The following is a 25,438-nucleotide window of genomic DNA, read 5'->3' on the forward strand; positions in this document are numbered from 1 at the left end:
TCTCCTAATGAAAGCTCACCAGCTGTTTGTTGTAAGATGCTGCCAGTGCCCGTGAACTAACTTTCTAAACAACGTGCGTGACCTCTTTCCTCAGTGAAACTCTAACCTTTTCCTTTCTTCTTTGGACATTTCATGAGGCCACCTCATTCTGTGCTTATGTCCCAAACTGCAGCTCTGTTTTCGTGTTTTATAACCAAATAAAAGTTCTTTTATGTGTGTGTGTGTGTGTGTGTGTTCATCCCTACATTTTTTTCTTGGAGGTTTATACTACTTCTACACATAATTAAACACGTAGAGAATAATGTAAGGTGGGATGTAGTCAGATGCTAATGCTGTAAGTAGCAAGGAAAGGATGAATCATTACTGAACTTGGAAGTTAGCTGGACACTTCATTTCTCTGACAGGATATGAGGTGCTCCACGTAAGACAGTTGTACTCCAAATGGCTTCTGGAAAAACAAGCGTGCCTCTGCTGTGCTCCCTCTATATGGTAGACATTGCTTGTTAACTCCCCAGTTCCTGCTAGTTACTGAAGGCAAAGATCATGTGTGTTCAATGAGCATAACTTATTTTAAAGGACAAATTTTGTAAGAATTATTTCTCACCATTTTCCTTTACTTGGAATTATGGCCAGCGGTAGTCACTGGTTACTAAAATATCTCTGGTAGATGGATTCTCCTGGGTTACCTAACGTCACTTGTATCACAACGTTATTCTTTTTAATAATTTTTTTCTTTTAAAATTTTTTTGGATTGGATTGATGCTTACCAAACCTTTCCTTGTTTGTTTTTAAGGGAAACCTCTGGAGAAATCACTTTGGGAGATTAATTTAAGGCTGCAGCTTTTACTGGTGTTGTTTCGGGAAAATTGAGAGATGATATTTGTACCATACCCAGGAATAGAAATCATTACTTGACATGGATTAAAACGGGAGTACTTATCCAAACACTCCTGGGTACTTAACCTCATTTGGAAAATTCTAATTATTCTTTTTTCTGGTTTCCTGGATCTGAGAACTATGGTTGATTACGGTGATGGGAAGTTTCATGGGTCGATTATATTGCCTTTTTTATATTTATCTGAACTGGTGGGCTCTGGTAGTAATGGCTGATCACTGTTTACCTTTTCTTTATTTGTTTAGCCATGAACTGGACATTGATGAAAACCCAGCTTCAGACTTTGATGACAGTGGTTCCCTTCTAGGATTCAAGTATGGCTCAGGACAAAAGTAATTATTCATAAAAGCTATTGTTTTCCCAAAGTCCTAACCACTTCAGCTATCTTAGAGCACTCTGATACTCAGATAACTAATAAATGATCATGTGTTGAGATGTTATCATTAATTAAAACACTTCTTGTTAGAATTGTGGTAGAGATATCCCTGTACATTTGATGTGTTCATATGCTTTAACTCAGTTGCCCTTTATAGCAATCCAGTGTTGTTACTCCGTTTCATAGATAAAGCAATTGTAGCTCACAGAGGCTTTGACTTGGTCAAGATCACATTATTTACTGGAGAGGGAATTTAGGCCCAGCTTTTGTGACTTCTAAGCATGGTTCTCTTCTCACCTAGTATCTCACGTCTGTACATGTGAAGACCATAGCAAACATGCCATGAAAAGTTGAAATCTGCAATAACCTCTTTTTATTATGAAAGAGTAAAATTAAAACAACCCAAATAACAAGTAAAAAGTAAAAAATATTTTGCTTCCAGTCATTCTCAGATGTAGGCAGTGTTTTAAAGAATTTGGCACTTTGGGAGGCTGGGCAATATAGGGAGACCCTGTCTCTACTAAAAATTTAAAAATCAGCTCGGTTTAGTGGTGTATGCCTGTGTTTCCAGCTCCTTGGGAGGCTGAGATGGGAGGATCACTTGAGTCCGGGAGGTTGAGGGTGCTGTGAGCCATGATAATGCCACTGCACTCCAGCCTGAGTAACAGAGTGAGACTCAAAAAAAAAGAGTTTGGCATATTTCCCTCCAAATTTATTGTTGTGTGCTATGACTACGTACATGTATACACATTTTTTGTTTGTTGGTTTTGTTTTGTTTTTTGAGACAGTCTCACTCTGTCACCCAGGTTGCAGCGCAGTGGCGCGATCTCTGCCCACTGCAACCTCCGCCTCCTGGGTTCAAGCGATTCTCCTGCCTCAGTCCCCCAAGTAGCTGGGACTACAGGCATGCGCCACCACGCCCAGCTAATTTTTTTTTTTTTTTTTTTGTATTTTTGGTAGAGACGGGGTTACACCATATTGGCCAGGCTGGTCTCAAACTCCTGACCTCAGGTGATCTGCCCACCTCGGCCTCCCAAAGTGCTGGGATTACAGGCGTGAGCCACTGCACCTGGCCATGTACACACATTTTGCTTCTCTTTGTGTAAAACAGAAAAATTAGGTCATATTATAGGTACTCTTCAGCTTGCTTTTCTCCCTCAACAGTGTACCGTGGACACTTGTTGGTAGAAACATTTAGCTAATTCTGTAAATGAGGGCATTGTGTTTTATCAGTTGTCCTAATTAACAACATGTAAATTGCTTTCTAAGATCTAAGCATAATACCCTAGAAGGTCCCTCCAGGTTATTATGTCTGCCTGCCTGCCTGCCTTCCTTAGGGTCTCACTCTGTAACGCAGGATGGAGTGCAGTGCTGTTTTAAGTTTTTTCATAGAGATGGGGTCTTGATATGTTACCTAGGCTGGTCTTAAACTCCTGGCCTCAAGTGATCCTCCCATCTCAGCCTCCTAGAGTGCAGGGATTGCAGGCATGAGCCACCATGCCCAGTCCATTTATTCCTTCTTATTGCTGAATAGAATTCCAGTGTATGGATATACCAAAATTTGTTCAACCATGCAACAATTGAAGGGCATTTGGATTATTTCTGGCATTTTGCTATTACAAATAAAGCGACAGTGCAGGTGCAGTGGCTCACACCTGTAATCCCAGCCCTTGGGGAAGCTGAGGTGAGAAGATTGCCTGGAGCCAGAGGTCAGGACCAGCTGGGTAACATAGCAAGGCAGAAAATAAAAAAATAAAATGAATTTTCAAAAGTCAACAAAGCTGCTATGAACATTTGTGTATAGAAGACATAAGATGTCTCTGGGAATAAATGCCGAAGCATTAAATATAAAGGAATGTGTTTGAATAATTAGGTAATTGTGTTAGAACAGCTAGAGATTTTATCGCACATGACGTGAAGACTAAACTGAGTAGGTAAGGCCTGATGAAGACAGCTTACACCAGTAATCTAAACCATGACGGGGTTCTTTGATGTTTCTAAGGGTTGAGATTTCAGGTCCTACTTATCTGTTTCATAAGTTGTGAAATACAGATACCTACACATTATGAAATCAGCAAGAAAGGGACATGAGGAATGCCTCAAAATTGAATTGAATTCAAATTAGTTCAGAAGTACATGTTGACTCTTACAGTTTCTAAAGATTATCAGTTTTTCTCCCTTAGGTATTTCAAGGCAATTATAGTTCCTATAATCAATAGTTCATATTATCATTAAAGGCTAAGATCATAAAGTTTAGCAATGTAAAAAGGTTCTTAAATTCCTGGCAGGATTTATTACTATGCACATGTAGTTTTATTGAGGAATCCTTGGGTTGATTTTGGTTGTATACTCTTGTAGAGGTCTATTTCTTTTCTTGCCTGAGATTTAACTTAACTACTCTTCTATTTGGAGCACCCAATTCTACTTAAAAGAGAAGGATAAAATATCCTGTTTATTAAACGAAGTTTATAATATGGCTACAAAGTAAGACCTGACATTTAAACCCAAAGTATTCTGTATTTTATAAATGCTAAAGTGTATGTGACATTCTTAAGTCCCTAACAGTTTGTAGGAAAGGGAGTTAATTGAGGCTTACTATAATCAAAAGGGGCTTCGTAACAGATACATATCTTTTAGGACTGGAAAATTTCAGATGGTTAAATCAGACATTCCCTAATTATTTAGATACTAAGGGTTTGCTTTTTTTGTAAGCTCAGATTTAGATAATTCAAACCCATCCAGAAATGTGTTAAAGAGCTTTGATATCACCCCACCTTGAAAATATTTATATTTCGCTAACAAGGGAATAGGGTTTTATATATATATATTATATACACACACACACACACACTATTTATTGCAGTCTACTATGTGATTTCCACTTTCTGCTCTATATTAGATACGTTGCGCTTCCCAACTTTAGTGTTACACATTTGCTTTAGAATTAACGTAAAAGACAATCAACTCTTCTGCAAGTTGAACTTGATTTTCTCATTTTCATAATTTTAAAAAGAGAATTAAAATGGTGTAAAAATAAGTGAAAGTGTTAGTTTCATTCTCTTTTCCTATAAGGAAATATAATCCTGGAATTTAAGGTGTGAATCACTTGTTTTGATCTGGTCACAGATATGGCGGAATTCCAAATTTCAGTCATCGGCAGGTCAGATATTTAGAGAAGAATATGAAGCATAAGTCTAAGTACCTGGACATGCGCAGACAAGTAAAGATGAAAAACAAACACATCTTCTTTACCAAAGAATCAGAAAAACCATTTTTCAAGAAAAGCAAAACTCTGAGTAAGGTATGTATAAATTTTGTTGTATACTTGTAGATAGAATCATGTTTTGTAAGTTTGACCTCTTAAAATTGTTGTATTCAAGTAGGAAGCGTGTTTCTATGCAGGTATCAAGGTACATAATTTTTTTTTTTTTTGACTTGCTTCTTGAAGGCATATGTTATGTAAACTAAATCTGCAAAAAGGCAAGTGGAGGTGGGGTGAAAAGGAAGTGTTTGAAAGCTACAAAGTAGTAGTGTCTGACATGATTTTAAAAAAAGCAGCCGCTGGGCATGGTTTACGCCTATAATGGTTCACGCCTATAATCCCAGCACTTCGGGAGGCTGAGGTGGGGGGATCACCTGAGGTCGGGAGTACCAGACAAGCCTGACCAGTGTGGAGAAACCCCGTCTCTACTAAAAATACAAAATTAGCCAGCATGGTGGCGCTTGCCTGTAATCCCAGCTACTTGGGAAGCTGAGGCAGGAGAATCGCCTGAACCCAGGAGGCGGAGGTTGTGGTGAGCCGAGGTGGCGCCATTGTACTCTAGCCTGGGCAACAAGAGCAAAACTCCGTCTCAGACAAACAAAAACACACAACCTTGGCCGGGCATGGTGACTCACACCTGTAATCCCAGCACTTAGGGAGGCCGAGGTGGATGAATCACCTGAGGTCAGGAGTTCGAGACCAGCCTGGCCAACATGGTGAAACCCCATCTCTACTAAAAATACAAAAATTAGCCAGGCGTGGTGGCAAGCGCCTGTAATCCCAGCTACTCAGGAGGCTAGGCAGGATAATCACTTGAACCTGGGAGGCGGAGGTTGTAGTGAGCTGAGATCACGCCATTGCACTCCAGCCTGGCTGACAGAGTAAGACTCCATCTCAAAAAACAAAAACACAGCCTTGCCTATGTAGTAACAGACAAGAACAAGGAGCAATTTATCTTCTGTTTCAAGCTAAGTAGGTGTATTAGTCTGTTCTTGGGCTGCTAATAAAGATATACCTAAGAGTGGATAATTTTTGAAGGAAAGAGGTTTAATTGACTCACAGTTCTGCAGGGCTGGGGAGGCCTCAGGAAACTTACAGTTGTGGTGGAAAGGGAAGCAAACAACTCCTTACTCACATGGCAGCTAGAGAGAGAAATGAGTGCCCAGCAAAGGAGGAAGCACCTTATAAAACCATTAGATCTCATAAGAACTAACTCACCATCACAAGAAGAGGATGGGAGAAACCGCCCCTATAATTCAACCATCTCTACCTGGTTCCTCCCACAACACGTGGGGATTATGGGAACTATGATTCAAGATGAGATTTGGGTGGAGACACAGCCAAACCATACCAGTAGGATCCTAATAGTCCAAATTCTGATACAGCTTAATATTACAAGCTTTAATTCTGAGTTCTTCCAGAAGTGATCAGTCAGTTTATACCTGTAACAAGTTCACCCTGATAGCATGAAACACAAGTCCAATTTATTGTTTCACATTATTACCTGAAATATTCATATTCCCTCTCTTGGACTTTGCTATATCTGCCATCCAAGTACCTGGGAAACAACATTAGTTAGGAAATTGCTTTGTGTGATGAATTACCCTTCTTTATTCAAAGGGATAAAAAACACTTTCTAATGAGCAGAACCTTGATGTCAGTCACATCTCCAGCAGCTCTTTGGGACAGTAGACCATAATCTTAGACTCCATGATGACTCTGTTTCTGTTGTTCGTTTTTAAGGCTAGTCAGATGACTCTGGTTTCCCCTCAAGAAACATTGTCCTCCCTAACTTCAGCATACTTGTAAAATATGCTACATATATATAACTGGTTTTATTTTGTATTACATTTCAGGTTGACTGGCTGCTGGTGATATTTTAATAAATACATTTAGTGGTGCTAGTTATATCTGAAACAGACTGCCTAGTATTAGTCCAGTCAGTGCCGTAGGACTTTCCATAATGTGTTGGATGTAATAGCCCCCATGCATTCATCTGTAGATGAGTGCAGAAACATAGCTGCTAGGCATTGCTGAGGAAAAAAGGTATGTGACTGCTACGTCTAACTTAGATGCCTAATTTGTTTATAGGCATATTCCCTTAGAGGAAGATTCTGGGTTGTTGCTCATCATGTCCACCACTTCCATTCTAATTTCCTCCCTCTTAGAAAAGTCATGAAGACAAGCTCGGAAGAATATTTATGTTACAGAAGATGCAAAGAAGTATATGATCTGATGCTGAGCCTTGTTTACATTTCAAAGAACAAACACTTGCTAGGACATATCTTACTAGCTCTACTATTGCATTAAAAGGCAACTTTCATTTTTTCCAAGATACACTGCTTCTATTCTTACAGAAAAATTGGCCCTAAAGCTTTTTAGGGTTCATCTTTGATGCTAAGTAATATTTACATAGATTGCAACTTGAACATTGCAGAAAAGTCTATATAATTTGAAAAACTAAAATTAATGATTCAGTAGTAAGTAGGTACATTTGTAATGTAGCTGTTGCACACAGCACAGTTAAATTGTTAGGAATCCTTATGGAAAAGCCACTGGGACAGTTTGACTTTATCCTCTTAGTGTTTATTGATAGCAGGAAGTGTTTAATCTGATATTTTCTTCCTTTTAAAGAAAACTTTAATAAGGTCATAGCATGCCCAGATAACATTCTGATTAGGTCAGAATTACTATTAGCTTGTGTGATGCAGTCTACTTTTCAAAGCCAATAATTTTGACACAACTTGTCAGTCAAGTCACAGATGGTAAAAGGTAGGAAGAGTCTGTGTAGTTTGGAATTCCTGCTCATGGTGTCATCTTAAAATTTAAGGTAGAAAAATTCCTCACATGGGTTAACAAACCAATGGATGGAGAAGCATCACAAGAATCGTCTTCTCATGACAATGTGCACGACACTTCCACAAGTAGTGATTCAGAGGAACAAGACATGTCTGTTAAAAAAGGTGACGACCTCCTGGAGACTAGTAATCCAGAACCTGAACATTGTCAGAGCGCATCTTCAGCTGGTGAACTTGAAACAGAAAACTGTGAAGGAGACAGCTTGGTAGCAACTGTTCCAGACGAGCAAGATTGTGTTATTCAAGAAGTACCAGATTCCTTCCAGGCAGAAACTGAAGGTAACACTAAATATGCTTCAACTGGCTAATGAATTTAGATAATTTTTTTTTCCATTAATATGTTTTTTCTTAGTTTTCACTTGTGAATCTTCTGTACCTAAGGAGTCACTGCTATTTATTTTTAAGTGAGAGAAGTCATATTAAGTGTACATGTTCTAACTGGGTATGACTTAGCACCCATAGCACTCCTCACTCTTGGCTGAGCGAACATGATCAAGTTGAAAAGGAAAGACTGTTGGGAGCATTGTGCCTACAGACCACTGTCTGCAGTTCAGCTTGGCCTCTGCTGCTGCTCAGTTCCATGGGCTAAAGGTGACCATCCTTTGACCTCTACACATGTGGTATAGCTTTGGTTTACTTCTTCCCTTTTTTTTTTTTTTTTTTTTTTTGGAGACAGGGTCTCATTCTGTCACCCAGGGTAGCAGGGTAGAGTGCAGTGGCGTGATCACAGCTCACTACGCCTTGACCCCTAGGGCTCAAGCAGTCCTCCCACCTCAGCTTGAGTAGCTGGGACTACATGCACATACCACCATGCCTGCCTAATTTTCTAATTTTTTTTTGTAGAGATCCAGGGTTCACTATATTGCTCAGGCTGCTTGCCAGAGGTTCAAGCAATCCTCCCACCTTGGCCTCCAAAAAAGTGCTGGGATTACAGACATGAGCCACCGTGCTCAGACTGGTTTCCTTTTGATATTTTTTTATTTTGTGTGTGTGGTTGATGATAGTCATGTGTTTTCGATGGCACATTAATTTAAAAAGTATTCAGAGCAGTTGGCGCTAATGAATGAACTGAGTAACATCTTCAATTTATGTACTTTTGTATTAGAATTTTTATAGCAAAAGCTCTTATATAGTTTAATAATGGTATTATGAAACATTTGTTGTGATCATCATTTTTCTTTTTTTTTTTTTTTTTTTTTTTTTTGAGACAGAGTCTTGCTCTGTCGCCCGGCTGGAGTGCAGTGGCCGGATCTCAGCTCACTGCAAGCTCGGCCTCCCGGGTTTACGCCATTCTCCTGCCTCAGCCTCCGGAGTAGCTGGGACTACAGGCGCTCGCCACCTCGCCCGGCTAGTTTTTTTTTTTTGTATTTTTAGTAGAGACGGGGTTTCACCGTGTTAGCCAGGATGGTCTCGATCTCCTGACCTCGTGATCCGCCCGTCTCGGCCTCCCAAAGTGCTGGGATTACAGGCTTGAGCCACCGCGCCCGGCGATCATCATTTTTCTTAATTTATTTCTATGGAAAATAACTTGAGTCTTGATTTTTTTTTTTTCTTAGTGCAAGTGTGGGTGCGTGTATCTCTGATCTATCACTTACTTCTTTGCATTCTAAACAGCATACTACAGTAGTTTACATTTCTTTTATTGTCAATGTTATAATAACTGATGTTCATAGGACATTTGTAGGTTTCTGAAATGCTTTTATGTGCCTTATTCTCATTTAATCTGTAAGGTAGCCCAAGGAAGTAGGTGGAATTATTTTCCCTTCTGGAAATACAGAAAGAAAAGCTGAGAGAAATATAAAAATTAACCCAAGTAAGTGGCATAGCTAGGACTCATTACCAGCTTCTCTGATTGCTAAGTCCCATTTTCCTGCACTACCCCATTTCCATAAACACCAGTTCTCATGATGCTGGTTGTTCTTACCTGGGGTAGTACCACCTTCATAGGGGCATTTGGAAGATGCTGGTTGTTAGAGTGACATTAGAAATTCTGGCTTTAGTACTCTGTTACTTAATGTTAAGTCATGTACGAGATGGTCTTGCACAACAAAGAATTATTCCACCCACAATGTCATTATACTCCCTGTTGAGAAATAATCACCGTACTTTGCTATTGGTGACACTTTTTTGGGGATAGGAAGATCTGACCTTACTGACTCATGATGACACTTTTTACTATTTACAATGATAAGATAAATGTATTAGGACATAGTCCAATCCTTGAGGACCATTTGAGTGTGTAATGGAGTCTTATTCTTTGTTAGCCATCGCCTCTTGTCTTTATACTTAACTCTGACAAAAGTCTCATCTGTCTATGTTGTTGCTTCTGATTTGCTGAGGACTGAAACCAAATAACCAAACAGATAAAAATTAATTAAGGAAAAAATCAGCCTCTGAATGAATGAGATTCTTTTCTACAGAATGGAGCTGGTGACCCTTGTTTCAGGTTCTCAGATGCCAGGTGACTTTGATGTGGGTGAGAGCTAGAGCCTAATCTAGTCCTTGACAGAAAGGAAATGTTTAGATTTCTATAATTCACCACATAAAGCAGTATCTTGGCTAGCAGAAGTAATAACTTTTATGTCTATAGCAGTATTTCTACATATTTCCTATCATTGCTGTGAATTAAGTTAGTAAAATACCACTCACTCATTCATTCTTTTTTCTTTTTTTCTTTTTTTTTTTTTTTTTTTTTGGAGACAGAGTCTTGCTCTGTCACCCAGGCTGGAGTGCAGTGGCGCATTCTCAGCTCACTGCAATATCCGCCTCCCAGGTTCAAGTGATTCTTCTGCGTCAGCCTCCCAAGTAGCTGGGATTACAGGTGCCTGCCACCATGCCAGGCTAATTTTTGTATTTTTTTTCTTTTTAGTAGAGACAGGGTTTCACCATGTTGGTCAGGCTGGTCTCCAACTCCTGACCTCAGGTGATCCACCTGCTTCAGCCTCCTGAAGTGCTGGGATTACAGGCGTGAGCCACTGCGTGCAGCCCCATCATTCTTTTTTTTTTTTCTTTTTTAAGACTGAGTTTTGTTGCTGGAGTGCAGTGGCGCGATCTCGGCTCACTGCAAACTCCACCTCCTGGGTTCAAGCGATTCTCCTGCCTCAGCCCCCCAAGTAACTGGGATTAGACGCCCACCACCACGCCCAGCTAATTTTTTGTATTTTTAGTAGAGATGGGGTTTCACCATGTTGGCCAGGCTGGTCTCGAACTCCTGACCTCAGGTGATCCACCTGCCTCGGCCTCCCAAAGTGCTGGGATTACAGATGTGAGCCACTGCACTCTGCCCATGCATTCCTTTTATAGAAATTAATAATTGGAGCTTAAAGAGCCTCGGTTACTTTTCCAAGCTTACAAAGCCAGTAAGTAGCAAAGTGCTGGCCGTGATTGAAGCCAGTGGTGTTTCCATCAGGCTTTCCTGTTTCTCTGGGTGTGTCATTATGTACATCTTCTGCTTGTAATTATTTGGTGTGGCTTCATTTTTAGATAAACTCACTTGTGATACTAATTTTTTGTTAGCATCTATATTCTTGATATTTTATTTTAGCTGAAGTTAAAAAGAAGAAGAACAAGAAGAACAGAAAGGTGAATGGTCTGCCTCCTGAAATAGCTGCTGTTCCTGAGCTGGCAAAATACTGGGCCCAGAGGTACAGGCTCTTCTCCCGTTTTGATGATGGCATTAAGTTGGACAGAGGTAAAGTATATATGTATTTTTTAGCTTTATTTTGAAACCATTTCAAATTTACAGAAAGTTGTAAGAATAATACAGGGAATGTTCATATCCCCTTTCCCAGATTCAGCTATTCTCAACATTTTGCCCCATTTACATTCTCATTCTGTCTCCATATGTATGTGTGTGTATCTTTTTCTGATCAGTACTTAACACACATCATGCCCATACTCCTTAATACTTTAGCGTATATTTCCTAAGAACAAGTATATTGTTGTTTAAAACAGTAAATTATCAATTTAACATTGTTCCAATATTATAATCTACAGTTTATACTCTATTTTCATCAATTGTCCTAATCTTGTCCTTTATCATATTTTGTTTCCTTCCAGTATAGGATCATTTATTGCATTTATTTTTCATGTTCTTTAGTTTCCTTTAATCTGGAATCTTTCCTTAGCCTTTTTTGTCTTTCATGACTAACATTTTTCAAAGGATCAATGGCCATTTATTTTATAGAATGTCCTTCAATTTGGGTATATATATGTGTGTGTGTGTATTTTTAAAACTTCAGATTTGGGTTTAATCTGTATTTGTAGCACCTTAGGATAGATAGCAAAAGCGATTGATAAGTTATTAAATGGAAAACTTGATCAGGAAATACCTAGTGCAGAAAGATACAATTTAATTAATTAACTTTGCAAATTTTGAATTCTTTCTCCAGCTTTCCTGCAGTGATCTGCAACAACTTACTTACCTCAGTCTTGCAGACTGATGCTCATTTTCATGTTGGGGTTACCTAAATATTGGTTTTTATTAACTATCAAAATCAGAAGTTCTTAATCTATGATGGAATTTCAGGGGTTCTCTGACCCTTTTAAAACAATTTGCAAAATGCTGTGTATTGGAAGAAGTACATAGGAATTTGTAAGGAGAAATAAGAGTGGAAAACACTTGCAATTATATTAAAGTGTATGTTCTTATTTTTCCCGTATCAAAGAGCCATTTAAAGTTTTGGTAAGGGGAGGCAACAGGAAAATTAACACACATTATTTTTATTTCTTTCTTTTTCTTTTTCTTTTATTTTTATTTTTATTTTTTTTATTAATTTATTTTTGAGACAGGGTCTCACTCTGTCACCCAGGCTGGAGTACAGTGGCACAATCTCGGCTCACTGCAACCTCCACCTCCCAAGCTAAAGCAGTCCTCATGCCTCAGCCTCCTAAGTAGCTGGGATTACAAGCAAGCACTATCATGCTTGGCTAATTTTTTGTAGAGACAGGGTTTTGCCATGTTGCCCAGGCTGCTCTCAAACTCCTGGGCTCAAGTGATCCACCACACCCAGCCCAGCACATCATTTTGTTCAGATAAATGTCTTTCTGAAAAATGTGAATTTTTCCTACTAGGAAAGAAGGAGGTCAGTATTCTGTTTCCTCTAGAATGGACACAGGACCTCATTTCTGAAAATAATGAGGGCTCTGCTATTCCTCCTATACTTCTGCAGCCCTGTGGCCTTTTGCTATCAGCTCCTGCTTTTTCTGACCCTTTAAAAACATGCAGTTTTGGCCAGGCATGGTGGCTCACACCTGTAATCCCAGCACTTTGGGAGACTGAGGCAGGCACATCACTTGAGGCTAGGAGTTCAAGACCAGCCTGGCTAACATGGCAAAACCCCATCTCTCCTAAAAATACAAAAATTGGCTGGGTGTGGTCGCTTGTGCCTGTAGTACCAACTACTCAGGAGGCTGAGGCGTGAGAATCACTTGAAGCCAGGAGGCAGAAGTTGCAGTGAGCCAAGATCATGCAAGATCAGGCACATCATCATGGAGTGCCGTTGCACTCCAACCTGGACAACAGAGCAAGACACTGTCTCCAAAAAAAAAAAAAAAATTCAGTTTCTTCTGGAGTGTCCAATACAAATCCAGGCTATTGCTTCAACCTTAGGAGTGAAATTATTGGGAAACTCAGTGGAGTGAGGGGAGCTAGCCAATTAGAGCAGCTAGTTCTCTATTTTCCACAGGAGTCAGTAGTTAAAGCCTCAAACAGAAACATCAAAATTGTAATTCAGTTATTGCAAAGATGGAGGTATACAGTATTACAAGAGAATTAGGTTAAGAATGAGGTCATTTCTGTGGAAATTGGGAATGGTACTGCTTTTTGTAACAAACTTTGAAATTTTTTTCTTTAAAACTGGGTAATTTATAATTTTTTAAAAAGGGAAACTAAGCTTTTTAAAAGTATGTAAGATATAGTTATGTTTGCTGTGTTTATGCTTGCCTTGGCTTCTTGAAATTGAACATGTTAACACAAATAATCTTCCTTTGCAGAGGGCTGGTTTTCAGTTACACCCGAGAAGATTGCTGAACACATTGCTGGCCGTGTTAGTCAGTCCCTCAAATGTGATGTTGTAGTAGACGCATTCTGTGGGGTTGGAGGAAATACCATTCAGTTTGCCTTAACAGGAATGAGAGGTAATTAGCCATCAATGGAAGAGAACTATTTTATGTCCAGTTTATTTAGTAAATGTTTCGATTTTGCTACAGCCTATCTTACTGAGATTTAATATATAATTAATAATTTAATATGAAATGATATAATAGCATATATTAAGCATATACTTTGTATTACATACTGGTGTAAATGCTTCCTACAGTTGACACTTGGACAATACAGGTTTGAACTGCATGAGTCCATTTACACCCAGATTTTTTTCAGTAAATACATTGGAAAATGTTCTGGAGATTTGTGACAATTAAAAAAAAAAATGCAGATGAATCACCTGTAGCCTAGATACATTGAAATAATTTAAAAGTTAAGAATGCCGGCTGGGCGCGGTGGCTCAAGCCTGTAATCCCAGCACTTTGGGAGGCCAAGACTGGTGGATCACGAGGTCAGGAGATCGAGACCATCCTGGCTAACACAGTGAAACCCCGTCTCTACTAAAAAATACAAAAACTAGCCAGACGAGGTGGCGGGCGCCTGTAGTCCCAGCTATTTGGGAGGCTGAGGCAGGAGAATGGCGTGAACCCGGGAGGTGGAGTTTGCAGTGAGCCGAGATCCGGCCAGTGCACTCTAGCCTGGGCGACAGAGCGAGACTCCGCCTCAAAAAAAAAACAAACAAAAAAAAAAGAATGTCTTGAATACATCAAACATATGTAGATACTAGTTTGTTTTATCATTTACTACCATAAAATATGCACAGATCTGTTGTAAAAAGTTAAAATTTGCCTGGGCACGGCGGTTCATGCCCATAATTCTAGCAATTTGGGAGTTAGAGGCAGGAGGATCACTTGAGGCCAGGAGTTTGAGACCAACCTGGTCTCTAGAAAAAAATTTAAAAATTGACCAGGCACAGTGGCTTATGCCTGTAATCCCAGCACTTTGGGAGGCTGAGGTGGACAGGTCACCTGAGGTCGGGAGTTTGACACCAGCCTGGCCAACATGGCGAAACCCCGTCTACTAAAAATACAAAAATTAGCTGGGCGTGGTGGCACGCACCTGTAGTCGCAGCTACAGAGGCTGAGACAGGAGACTCACTTGAACCCAGGAGGCAGAGGTTGCAGTGAGCTGAGATCATGCCACTGCACTCCAGTCTGGGCAACAAAATGAGACTCCATCTAAAGAAAAAATTTAAAAATTAGCCAGGCATGGTGGTGTGTGCCTATAGTCCCGGCTACTCAGGCTGAGATGGGAGGAGGACGTGAGCCCAGAAGTTGCAGGCTGCAGTGGTGCTGGAGTGCACCACTGCATTCCAGCTGGGGCAACAGAGTGAGACCCAGGCTCTTAAAAAAAATTATAGGCTGGGCACGGTGGCTCATGCCTGTAATCCCAGCAGTTTGGGAGGCCGAGGTGGGCCGATCACTTGAGGTCGGGAGTTCGCAACCAGCCTGACCAACATGGAAAAACCTCGTCTCTACTAAAAATACAAAATTAACCAGGTGTGGTGGCGCATGCCTGTCATCCCAGCTACTCAGAAGGCTGAGGCAAGAGAATTGCTTAAACCCGGGAGGTGGAGGTTGCAGTGAGCCAAGATCATGCCACTGCATATCAACCTGGGCAACAGAGTGAGACTCCATCTCAAAATAAAAACCTACCTTATCAATAAATACAGTACTGTAAATTGTATTTTCCATATGATTTACTTAGTAAGTTTTTTTCTCTGGGTTCCTTTATTTTACGAATACAGTGTATAATACATACAACGTACAAAATATGTGTTAATTAACTGTTTACATTATTGGTAAGGCTTTAGGTCAACGGTAGGCTATTAAAAGTTAAGTTTGGGGAGTCCAAAATTATACACAGATTTTTGACTTCACAAGGGGTTAGGGCTCCTAATGTCCATGTTAAGGGCCAACTATATGTATTAATTTATTTAATCAACAATCTTGTGAATTATGTCTTACTATCTGTGTTTCACAGGTAAACTGAGACATAAAAAGATGAAATAACTTGCCCAAGATTATACTGACACACCTACTAACTTGAAGCCAAGATCGTAATATTTTATAAAACCAAAAATACCAAAACAGGAGAGTATTGAACAGTAGACAGGGAGTCCCAGCCTTTGCACTCACTATCTTTATGACTTTGGACATCATTTAACCTTAATTTAAAGGAGACATTGAATTTAGATGACCTCTGTGACACCTTTCAAAAAGCTTTAAATTTCAGAGACTACAAATTATTTAAATATTACCTCATTGTCATATAATATTTGTTGCTTGACTTTGGGATCACAAGAAAGAAAACCCCTACCACTGTGTAACTGCCAGTAACTGTGTCAGGTAGGTAATGTGCTTTTCCCCAGGGGAAAAAATGGGTTGAAGAAGTTAAACATTCTGCCCAAACTGATATAGCTGGGTCATAAAACAGGGTTTTGTTTGTTTGTTTGTTTCTTTGTTTGTTTTGTTTTTAGACAGGGTCTCACTCTATCTCCCAGGCTAAAGTGTAGTGGCATGATCAGGATTCATTGCAGCCTTGACTTCCCGGGCTCAAATGATCCTCCCATCTCAGCCTCCCAAGTAGCTGAGACTACAGGCATGTGCCACCATGCCCTGCTAATTTTTTTTAAATTTTTGTATGGACAGGATCTTGCTGTATTCCCCAGGCTAGTCTTAAACTACCCTGGCTTTAAGCAGTCCTCTCCTTGACCTCTAAAAGTCTGGAATTACATGAGCCACCACACTGAGAAGCAGAGTTTTTATTTAGTTTTCATTCTGAAGATGCATATTTTTAAATATCTTCATATTATACATATCAATGATAGTTTCATTTCAACAGATTTCTACTGAATCTCATTAATTTATATGAAGTTAATGTTAAGTAGGAAGCGTAATATGATTTTGGAAAGCACGTAGTAGCTGTAGAAAAAAACAGACTCAGTCCTTGCTCAGTCTAGTCAGAGAAACTGACTTTAATCAAGTTGCACTGAAAATGATCTTATCGCCTTGCCATTACATAGATTTTTAAGGTCAGTGCTGATGAAATGTGGCCCCTGTTTTAATACTCCTATGCTCCAAGGCATGATATTTGCTAACTTTACATGGTCTCCTGATAGCCTAGAGATAAGCTACTTTCATGTTTACTAGAGTAGTAGTTATTTTCTTTTTTCCTTGAATTTACTATTTACTATCAAAGTTCTTCTCAGACTTTGCCAGATAAGCCATTCCTATGGGCTAAAATCAATGTTTATTGGCTAAAAAATAGTTTTTCCTTAAAAGTTGTAAAATGTATCTTCATTTTGGCCTTATGTCATAACACGATGATTGAAACACCTGCTCCCTGATAAAGTAGCAAAGAGATGTGAAAATTTTCTCAGATTTATTACTCAAACTGTCTATATGTAGGTATATATTTCTTTTTTTTTTTTTTTGAGATGGAGTCTCGCTCTGTTGCCCAGGTTGGAGTGCAGTGGCGCAATCTTAGCTCACTACAACCTTCGCCTCCCGGGTTCAAGTGATTCTTCTGCCTCAGCTTCCCAAATAGCTGGGACTACAGGGGCCTGTCACCACGCCCAGCTAACTTTTTGTTTTTAGTAGAGATGGGGTTTCACCATGTTGGCCACCCACCTCGGCCTCCCAATGTGCTAGGATTACAGGCATGAGCCACCGCCCTTAGCCCATAGATTTGTATTTCTAGGAGTATAGGTCTTTTGCCGAGGCTTTCTGTATTTAGTGCACGTTTACTAAAGGAAGATGTCTAATGTGGGTCCCAAGCTAAAGGGACTAACCCTTAGAGATTGCCAGCCTCTGGGGAAAAAAGGAGGCAGACAGCAAACCCCGTGGCCTTCCCAGTGCTGTCATGATGTAACTTCTGCCTTTGCAGCATGTGGTACTGGAAACTCAGGAACCCTCCAGCATGTTCAGGGTAGTGGAGTCCCATAACTTGCCTCCCGAACCAGAAGTGGTAGTTCACAGGTGTTCCATGAATGTCAGTTATCAGTACTCCTCCTAGTATCCCCCTAGGATGGTTGAGCTAACTACATTATGGCAGGGAATTCAAAACAAAGTATAATTGATTTAGTGCGTTTGTGTGTACATATGTAAATATATGTATATACATATAATCAATTACACTTAACTGTTTTGAGTTCCCTATCATAAATGTATGTTCATGTGTGCTCATATACACACTCATATAATGTTATGCTCGAACTGTATGTGTATTTATACATTTACATATATATGCAGCATACATACAAAAAGATGGCATTGCATATAGTTGAGATTATCCCTTTGTGCCAGATTTATTTCCACTCAGATAGTTGCTGTCTGTGCGTAACTGAAAGGTTAGGGAATCTGTAAAGTTTTGCATGTTGCTGTTGTTAAAGATATCTTTCCCCTTTGTGTGTGTTCCGGTAGTTTAGCAACAGTACTGCCTGGTAGAACTTTTTGCGATGACTTATATGTTCTATATGTGTGCTGTCCAATATGATAGCCGGCTAGTAGCCACATGTGGCTATTAAGCAGTTGAGGTGTGCTAGTGTGGCTGAGGAGTAACATTTGTCAGCTTTTTTTTTTCAGTTGTAAGGTGGAGGTGTTTCGCTCTGTCACTCAGGCTGAAGTGCAGTGGCACAGTCTCAGCTCACTGCAGCCTCCTCCTCCCAGGACCAAGTGATCCACTTAAACCTCCTGACTAGCTGGGACTGCTGGCACATGCCACTCCACCTGGCTAATTTTTTGTGTTTTTGATAGAGATGAGGTTTCAAACTCCTGAGCTCAAGGTATCTACCCGCCTCAGCCTCTCAAAGTGCTAGGATTACAGGCATGAGCCACCGTGCCCAGCCAGCATTTCTTTTATGTGATAGATTGAATGCTTCCATTCTTATTAGGCCTAAAAGTCTGCCTTCAAAAGAAATACAGATGAAAATAGGATTAACTGAATAGATTTGATGTTGAAAGTCACTTTTTCTTTTGAATTTTTAGTATTATCAGCATATCTTTCCCTGTCTCTGAACTATAAATGTAACAGACTGAGCAGCTGAAAAGGATCTTTTCTCTTACAAATGTGAATGTTAGTTTATTTAGAACAGGAAAAACAGCATCATAAATGTATGGATTTGCAATGCATTATAATTGGTGCTTATATTTATTGTTCAAGTAATTTAGCACATTATTTCTCAAAAACGTTAACAAATTTGGGAACTAGCATTTTCTGGAAAACAACTACATTTCCATGACAACCGCGCTGTAAGTGTCACTGTTCCACTTAGCCCTTTCAAATAAAGAATACTGCCATTAACACTAGTGCACATGCACGTGTACTGAGTAGTTTACTGCAAAACATGGATGGGCTAAAATTAAATTATGTCTATGTTGCTAATTATAAAATTGGAATAAAGTAAATGAAAGTCCATTTGCTAAAAACATAATATTATCTGTTTCCTCTACCTAAAATGTCTCATTCAACATTATCGGGAGGTGTTTTTACACTTCTTCTTCATCACTTGGCTATATAAGTTTGTAAAAATGTGTTTTATTTTGGTTTTCCTTAGAAGTTGTCGAATTTGTGTTCATTTGGGCATTGCTACATTTTGAGGAAGTTTGTCTTTTCCAAAACCTAGCATTATAGGCTGTCCATACAGTGACCTTTTCAAGTATTTCCTGCTCAGGCTGTAGCACAGCACAGTGGTGGCCACATATTTGGCACTCAGTAGATATTTTGTGGCAAGTATTACCACTTGCTTAGGAAAAGCTGTAGAATGAGACAAAAAAGCCAAGACCTTCAAGTCAAATTTTCTTGGTATAACACAAGTGAATCTTTCTAATTTAAATAAAAAATTTAAACTGAAGTCTATATATCAGGTATATGTGGCCAAATGTCTCCTCCTCTTTAAAAAGAGTTCTTATACAGAAGATGACAGACTATTCGAAAGATAAACTAGCTTATATAATAATCAGTGTCAATTAACTCATTTTTTTCTTTTCCCATTTTTAGTGATTGCCATTGATATCGATCCTGTTAAGATTGCCCTTGCTCGTAATAATGCAGAAGTTTATGGAATAGCAGATAAGATAGAGTTCATCTGTGGAGATTTCTTACTGCTGGCTGCTTGTTTAAAGGCTGATGTTGTGTTCCTCAGCCCGCCTTGGGGAGGGCCAGACTATGCCACTGCAGAGACCTTTGACATTAGGACGATGATGTCTCCTGATGGATATCCTTTGGAAGTCTTAAGAGTTTACTGAAACAGTGATTGTGGAGAGAAAGGAGCATGAGAGTGAGAGAAAGAGGGAGTGTGGGTGGGTGGGCGGGGTGGCTCACATTTGTAATCCTAGCACATTGGGAGGCTGAGGCAGGTGGATCACCTGAGGTCAGGAGTTCAAGACCAGCCTGGCCAACATGATGACACCCCGTCTCTACTAAAAATACAAAAATTAGCCAGGCATGATGGCACGTGCCTGTAATCCAGCTACTCGGGAGGCCAAAGCACAAGAATCACTTGAACACAGTAGGCAGAGGTTGCAGTGACCTGAGATTGCACCACTGCACTCCACCCTAGGGAACAGAGTGGGACTCTGTCTCAAGAGAGAGAGAGAGATTGGCCAGGCACAGTGGCTCACGCCTGTAATCTCAGCACTTTGGGAGGCCGAGGCAGGTGGATCACGAGGTCAGGAGATCAAGACTATCCTGGCTAACACGGTGAAACCCCGTCTCTACTAAAAATAACAAAAAAATAGCCAGGCGTGGTGGCACGTGCCTGTACTCCCAGCAACTCAGGAGGCTGAGGCAGGAGAATCGCTTGGACCTCGGAGGCTGAGGTTCCAGTGAGCTGAGATTGCGCCACTGCACTCCAGCCTAGGCGACAGGGCGAGACTCCATCTCAAAAAAAAGAGAGAGAGAAATTAGTGAAGAGACGGAATATTACCTAACATCATTTGGTAAATTCTAGTTTATTTTACATAAAAAGCAGGTATGTAAAAATTATGTGGGGGTCGATCTCCAAAAGTGATGACAAATATGAGGTCATGTTTCCCTTGCTTGCTGTTCGATTTTACCATTATAAAACAAGGACTAGAACACAAAGATTGGACTTACTGTCTTGTGAATTGGGAATTTCCTCAAAAAAGATCCCTGGAGTTTGTCGGTAACCATTCTATAACTCTTCAGTTGACACTGATGCTGACTAATTTGCTGTGTATTTTCCCATTTTTCCTGTTCCAAGATGTCAAAGCAAAACCTTATTTCATAGAGTAACGTTTGTTATTTGTCCCTTTCGCTACCTGCCACTCCACAGTAATCATCTGTTTGACTCTTAACAGGAAACATTTCTAAATTGCTATTAAAATTTAGAGTATACTCCGGGGTGTGGTGGCTCATGCCTGTACTCCCAGCACTTTGGGAGGCCAAGACAGGCAAATCACTTGAGGTCAGGAGTTCAAGACCAGCCTGAACAACATGGCTGAACCCCGTCTCTACTAAAAATATAAAAATTAGCTGGGCATGATGGTGGGCGCCTGTAATCTCAGCTACTCAGGAGGCTGAGGCAGGAGAATCGCTTGAACCTGCCACTGCACTCCAGCCTGAATGACAGAGCAAGACGCTGTCTCAAAAAAAATAATAATTTACAGTGTAAATTAACTGGGCGTTGTGGCACATGCCTATAATCCTGTAGTCCCAGCTACTCAGGAAGCTGAAGCAGGAGGATTGCTTGAACCCAGGAGGAGGTTGCAGTGAACTGAGATTACACTACTGTACTCCAGCCTGGGCAGCAGAGCCAGACCCTGTCTCAAAAATAAATGAATAAGCAGAGCCAGACTCTGTCTCAAGAATAATAAATAAAGTCAAAAATAAAAAATAAAATTTAGAGTGTAGACTACGATGGCCATGGTCACTTTATTCTTTACTGGGAATACGTGGTGGTGTGCTTTCCTATTTCCTATTCTATTTTTCAATAATTAGGAAATGACAGAGAAAGGATCTGTATTTCTGACTCTTGCCTAGTTCCTACCACTAGGGTAACTGAAATCGATTTAACTATTAGTCTTTGAATTATCGAGACAGTATTTTGCTGAATTACAAAATTTTGTACGTAATTCTCTTTTAGGTTCCATTAAAGGGTTTAAGTTTTTGCTTTTTAGTTACATTTTGAAATACATTTGAGTTACGATAAGTAAAACATACCTCTTTCTGATTAGAAATTAACTGCTGTTTTCGTTATTTTTCCTTAACTGCTGTCCACCTTTGAAATTTTCAGACTTTCCAAGAAGATCACTAATAATATTGTTTATTTTCTTCCAAGAAATGCTGATATTGACCAGGTAAGCCATTACTGAAAAACTTCCATGAGTTTCTGTCTTAACTGTTACAAGTGCAGTACAAGATACAGGACGTTTCCTTACCAGAGAATGTGTTTTTGAGAAGTCCCTGACTCACTGACTGTTCTTAGAAAATTGGAAGTATCTGGAAGTTATATTAAATGTAGACAGGCTCATTTGAGTACTTGAATAATGAGAGGAAATCACTGTTTATCATGTGATTTATGCTGATTAACTTTTTCTAGTTACATTAACACTTTCACAAAGAGAAAGTTAACTTTTTCTTTAACTTGTGTTTTTGGTTTATTTCAAAAACTTTCCAGAATTGGAGTTGGTGATTCATGTTTTTTGCCTCTAGAGGGAGTAATGACACTAGGGAATAATGAAACCAAGAAAGACTGAGATTTCAAGTGTATTATTTTATTATTATTATTTCAAGTGTTTTTTTTTTTTTTTTTTTTTGCTATCAAATTTAGATCAGATTACAATGGGAAATCAACTTTTTTTAAATGAAGAAAATGTATCCATATGTAGGAACTTTTTAATGACAGGAGACAGTACTAAAAATTTAGAGAAATCACAGTTGCAAAGAAATTGACTTTTTTTTGTTAAGGAACTTTTAGAATGTTACAACAACCTGAATTTACAGATGGTTTGGGTTCCCAAGTGTGTCACAGTCTACTGTTTGAAACTCAGGCTGCATTTTTCTTATAGAAATGTCTGTGAAGGATAGTTAATTTCCCATCCAGGGAGATTGTACTCTTAGATAATGTTTATATCATCCTAAATAGCATGGACTCAATACAAATGCAACTTATCTCAAACATTTCCATGTAAGAGATGATGCTAATTGTTTTCTGTATCTAGTGAAATGTTTTTCTAGGTCCCTTATTACCTCAATCTTCCATTCCTTTTTTCTATTTGGAGATAATTCCAAGACATGCATTTCTTGCTAAGAACTGAGTAATTTAGAAAAATACCTTTTTGTGAGAGGCTCTTTGGAGGTAAGGTATATACCTTACTGTTTGAAATTGCTGTTGAAACCCAAGAACTAATATTTATTTATTTATTTAATGGAGATCGGGTTTCTCTCTGTCACACAGACTGGAGTGCAGTAGCATGATCATAGCTCACTGCAACCTCAAATTCCTGGGCTCAAGTGATCTTCCTGCCTCAGCTTTCTAAAATGCTAGGATCTCAAATCCAATTCAGAAAGCCCAGAGTAAACATATTTTATCTGCTTGATGCCTGTATCTTGCCGTGCTTTCCTTTCTTTCTTTCCTTGGACAGCCGGAGAATTCCAACTAATTCTAGCTTTGGATTTACCATGCTTCGCAAACATGAAAGGTTTCTCTTTTAAGTGGTAAACCTATTGAATATATTAATAGATAAAATCTCTGAACAGACAAGGACTTAGTCCTTCCCAAAGGAAGATGTAGGCAGCAATTATCAAACACCACCTTTGTGTGAAATCCTTGTGGGTGGAATCTCTGACATAAGGAGTCTTGTCTCTCAGCCCAAGGCAGGAATGAAGAGAGGAAGTCTGCTGGTCTGTTTGATATGGCAGCTCCTTATCCTTGTTTAATTTTATAATTAGACATAAAACATCTAGTCTCAGAAGAGTGATAGCGTTTGTACTTTCCAGGTAAGATAATTTAAGTTACTTATCTTTATATTATAGTATGTATCTTGCCAATACAGAGAGCAGGGCAACATTAAGCAACATCCCTAAGAATTATGTTTAAAAAATGAACTGTATCGTGTTAATTCCTGGCCTTTGTCTAGCAGACACACTACCCTTTCATGGCTTCCCCAGGCACATGTCATGGTAACATTTGGGCCAGGCAAACACTACCTTTTTTATTTCCTCATAAAGTGGAGAAGTTTACAAATTAACTAATAATTAAATAAACCGTAAGTATAAAATTGATGTTAGATTTAATAATGGGATTCATCTCTCTTTTTTTTTTTTGAGACAGAGTCTTGCTCTGTCACCCAGGCTGGAGTGCAATGGCGCAATCTCGGCTCACTGCAGCCTCTGCCTGCCTCCCGGGTTCAAGTGATTCTCCTGCCTCAACCTCCCAAGTAGTTGGGACTATAGGCGCACCCCACCACGCCCAGCTAATTTTTGTATTTTTAGTAGAGACAGGTTTCACCATGTTGGCCAGGATGGTCTCGATCTCTTGAACTCGTTATCCGCCCACCTCGGCCTCCCAAAGTGCTGGGATTACAGGCATGAGCCACCACGCCTGGCCCTCATCTCTCCTTAGTTGGCAGAGTACTTGAGGCTCCAATTGTCTTTTTATGTTTTGTTCTATAATGTCTAGGAAGGGAAACGTTCCTTATTGTAACAGTCACTTCTAATAGTTTATTTTGGTAGGTAGGTAGATGGATAGATAGGTCGATAGGAATGAGGTACTTATTTATAGGTAATATTTCTAAAACTTATATATAAGAATAGAATTGTAAGTATTTGAGTTATGAACTGTTTGTAAATATGAAAAACTATTAGGTAATATTGTTATGTGGAAAATGTTTTAAATATAAATTCAGTTTATTAGCATTTTTGGTGGTTTTGGCTAAATACAATAAAAATTTATCACAGATTTATTTGCAAATATTCTGAGTAATTATAGTATCTGTGTATTTAATAAATGGAAGATTGGGCCCTAACTGGTTTCTAAATATTCGATTTTTTTAATTTGTGTCAAATTTTTCTGAATTAAGTTAATATAGTAGAAATCTAATCAAATAGTAGCTCTCTCGTATAGGTAGGGAACATTAGTCCAGGTTTAGGAACCAGAAGCATGAGAGAGTAAAAAGAAGGCTAAGAACTGGATTGGGCTTCTGGTACATGTTGGAATGGTAGACTCCAAGCTGGTTACTTGAAAATAGCCTTTACAACTCATAGCACTCCACAGTGCGTTCATCCTACTACACTAACGATACCCTGCATTCATACACTATACATCTACAGCATAGGAGCTGGCATACATGCTTAGGGTGTACAGTGTCCTCTTAGCCATTTCATTGACTCATCATGAGATTCTGGAGCAGTATGTTTCTGGAGCACCTGATCTCATTGGTGGCTAAACTATGGAGGTATGGGGATTTGCCTGGTCGTTCTGCCGCAGAGTGACAGTCTTATTACACCTTGCTGTCTCCCACTGACACAGTGTTCGTTACCAAGAAGAAGCAGATTTATCTGTTACCACAATATTAGCTCACCATGAGATTGGAGCAATAAGTAGAATTTGACTCTTTCAGTAATTGGTTCCCAATTTTTTTTTTGAGACAGAGCCAGGCTAGAGGACAGTGGTATGATCACAGCTCGCTGCAGCCTCCCAGACTGAAACGATTCTCCCACCTCTGTCTCCCGAGTACCTGGGACTACAGGTGTGCACCACCACACCTGGCTAGTTTTTATATTTTTTTTTTGCAGAGATGGGATTTCGCCATGTTGGCCAGCTATTCTTCACCTCAGCATCCCAAAGTGCTGGGATTACAGGCATGAACCACTGCACCCAGCCTGGTTCCCAGTTTTTTTGTTTGTTTGTTGTTTTGTTTTGTTTTGAGATGGAGTATCTCTCTGTGACCCAGGCTGGAGTGCAGTGGCGTGATCT

General features: G+C 39.5%; 1 protein-coding gene across 3 annotated transcripts in view; it reads left to right on the forward strand.

The window, feature by feature from the left end:
• The window catches only part of TGS1 (trimethylguanosine synthase 1), a 51,016-nt gene that overhangs the window by 18,681 nt on the left and 6,897 nt on the right, over positions 1–25,438 (forward strand). The window contains exons 6-12 of one of the 3 annotated variants that reach the window (XM_023190146.2): positions 1,141–1,227; positions 4,398–4,572; positions 7,364–7,670; positions 10,936–11,082; positions 13,386–13,529; positions 19,498–19,714; positions 21,740–21,818. In XM_023190146.2, the coding sequence (XP_023045914.1) occupies positions 1,141–1,227; positions 4,398–4,572; positions 7,364–7,670; positions 10,936–11,082; positions 13,386–13,529; positions 19,498–19,714; positions 21,740–21,818 (1,156 nt within the window). The remainder of the gene's footprint in view (positions 1–1,140; positions 1,228–4,397; positions 4,573–7,363; positions 7,671–10,935; positions 11,083–13,385; positions 13,530–19,497; positions 19,715–21,739; positions 21,819–25,438) is intronic. The other 2 variants (XM_023190149.3, XM_023190147.3) reach the window with 2 other exon arrangements.

This window comes from Piliocolobus tephrosceles, chromosome 7 (genome assembly GCF_002776525.5).
Source record: "Piliocolobus tephrosceles isolate RC106 chromosome 7, ASM277652v3, whole genome shotgun sequence".
Taxonomy (NCBI): domain Eukaryota; kingdom Metazoa; phylum Chordata; class Mammalia; order Primates; family Cercopithecidae; genus Piliocolobus; species Piliocolobus tephrosceles.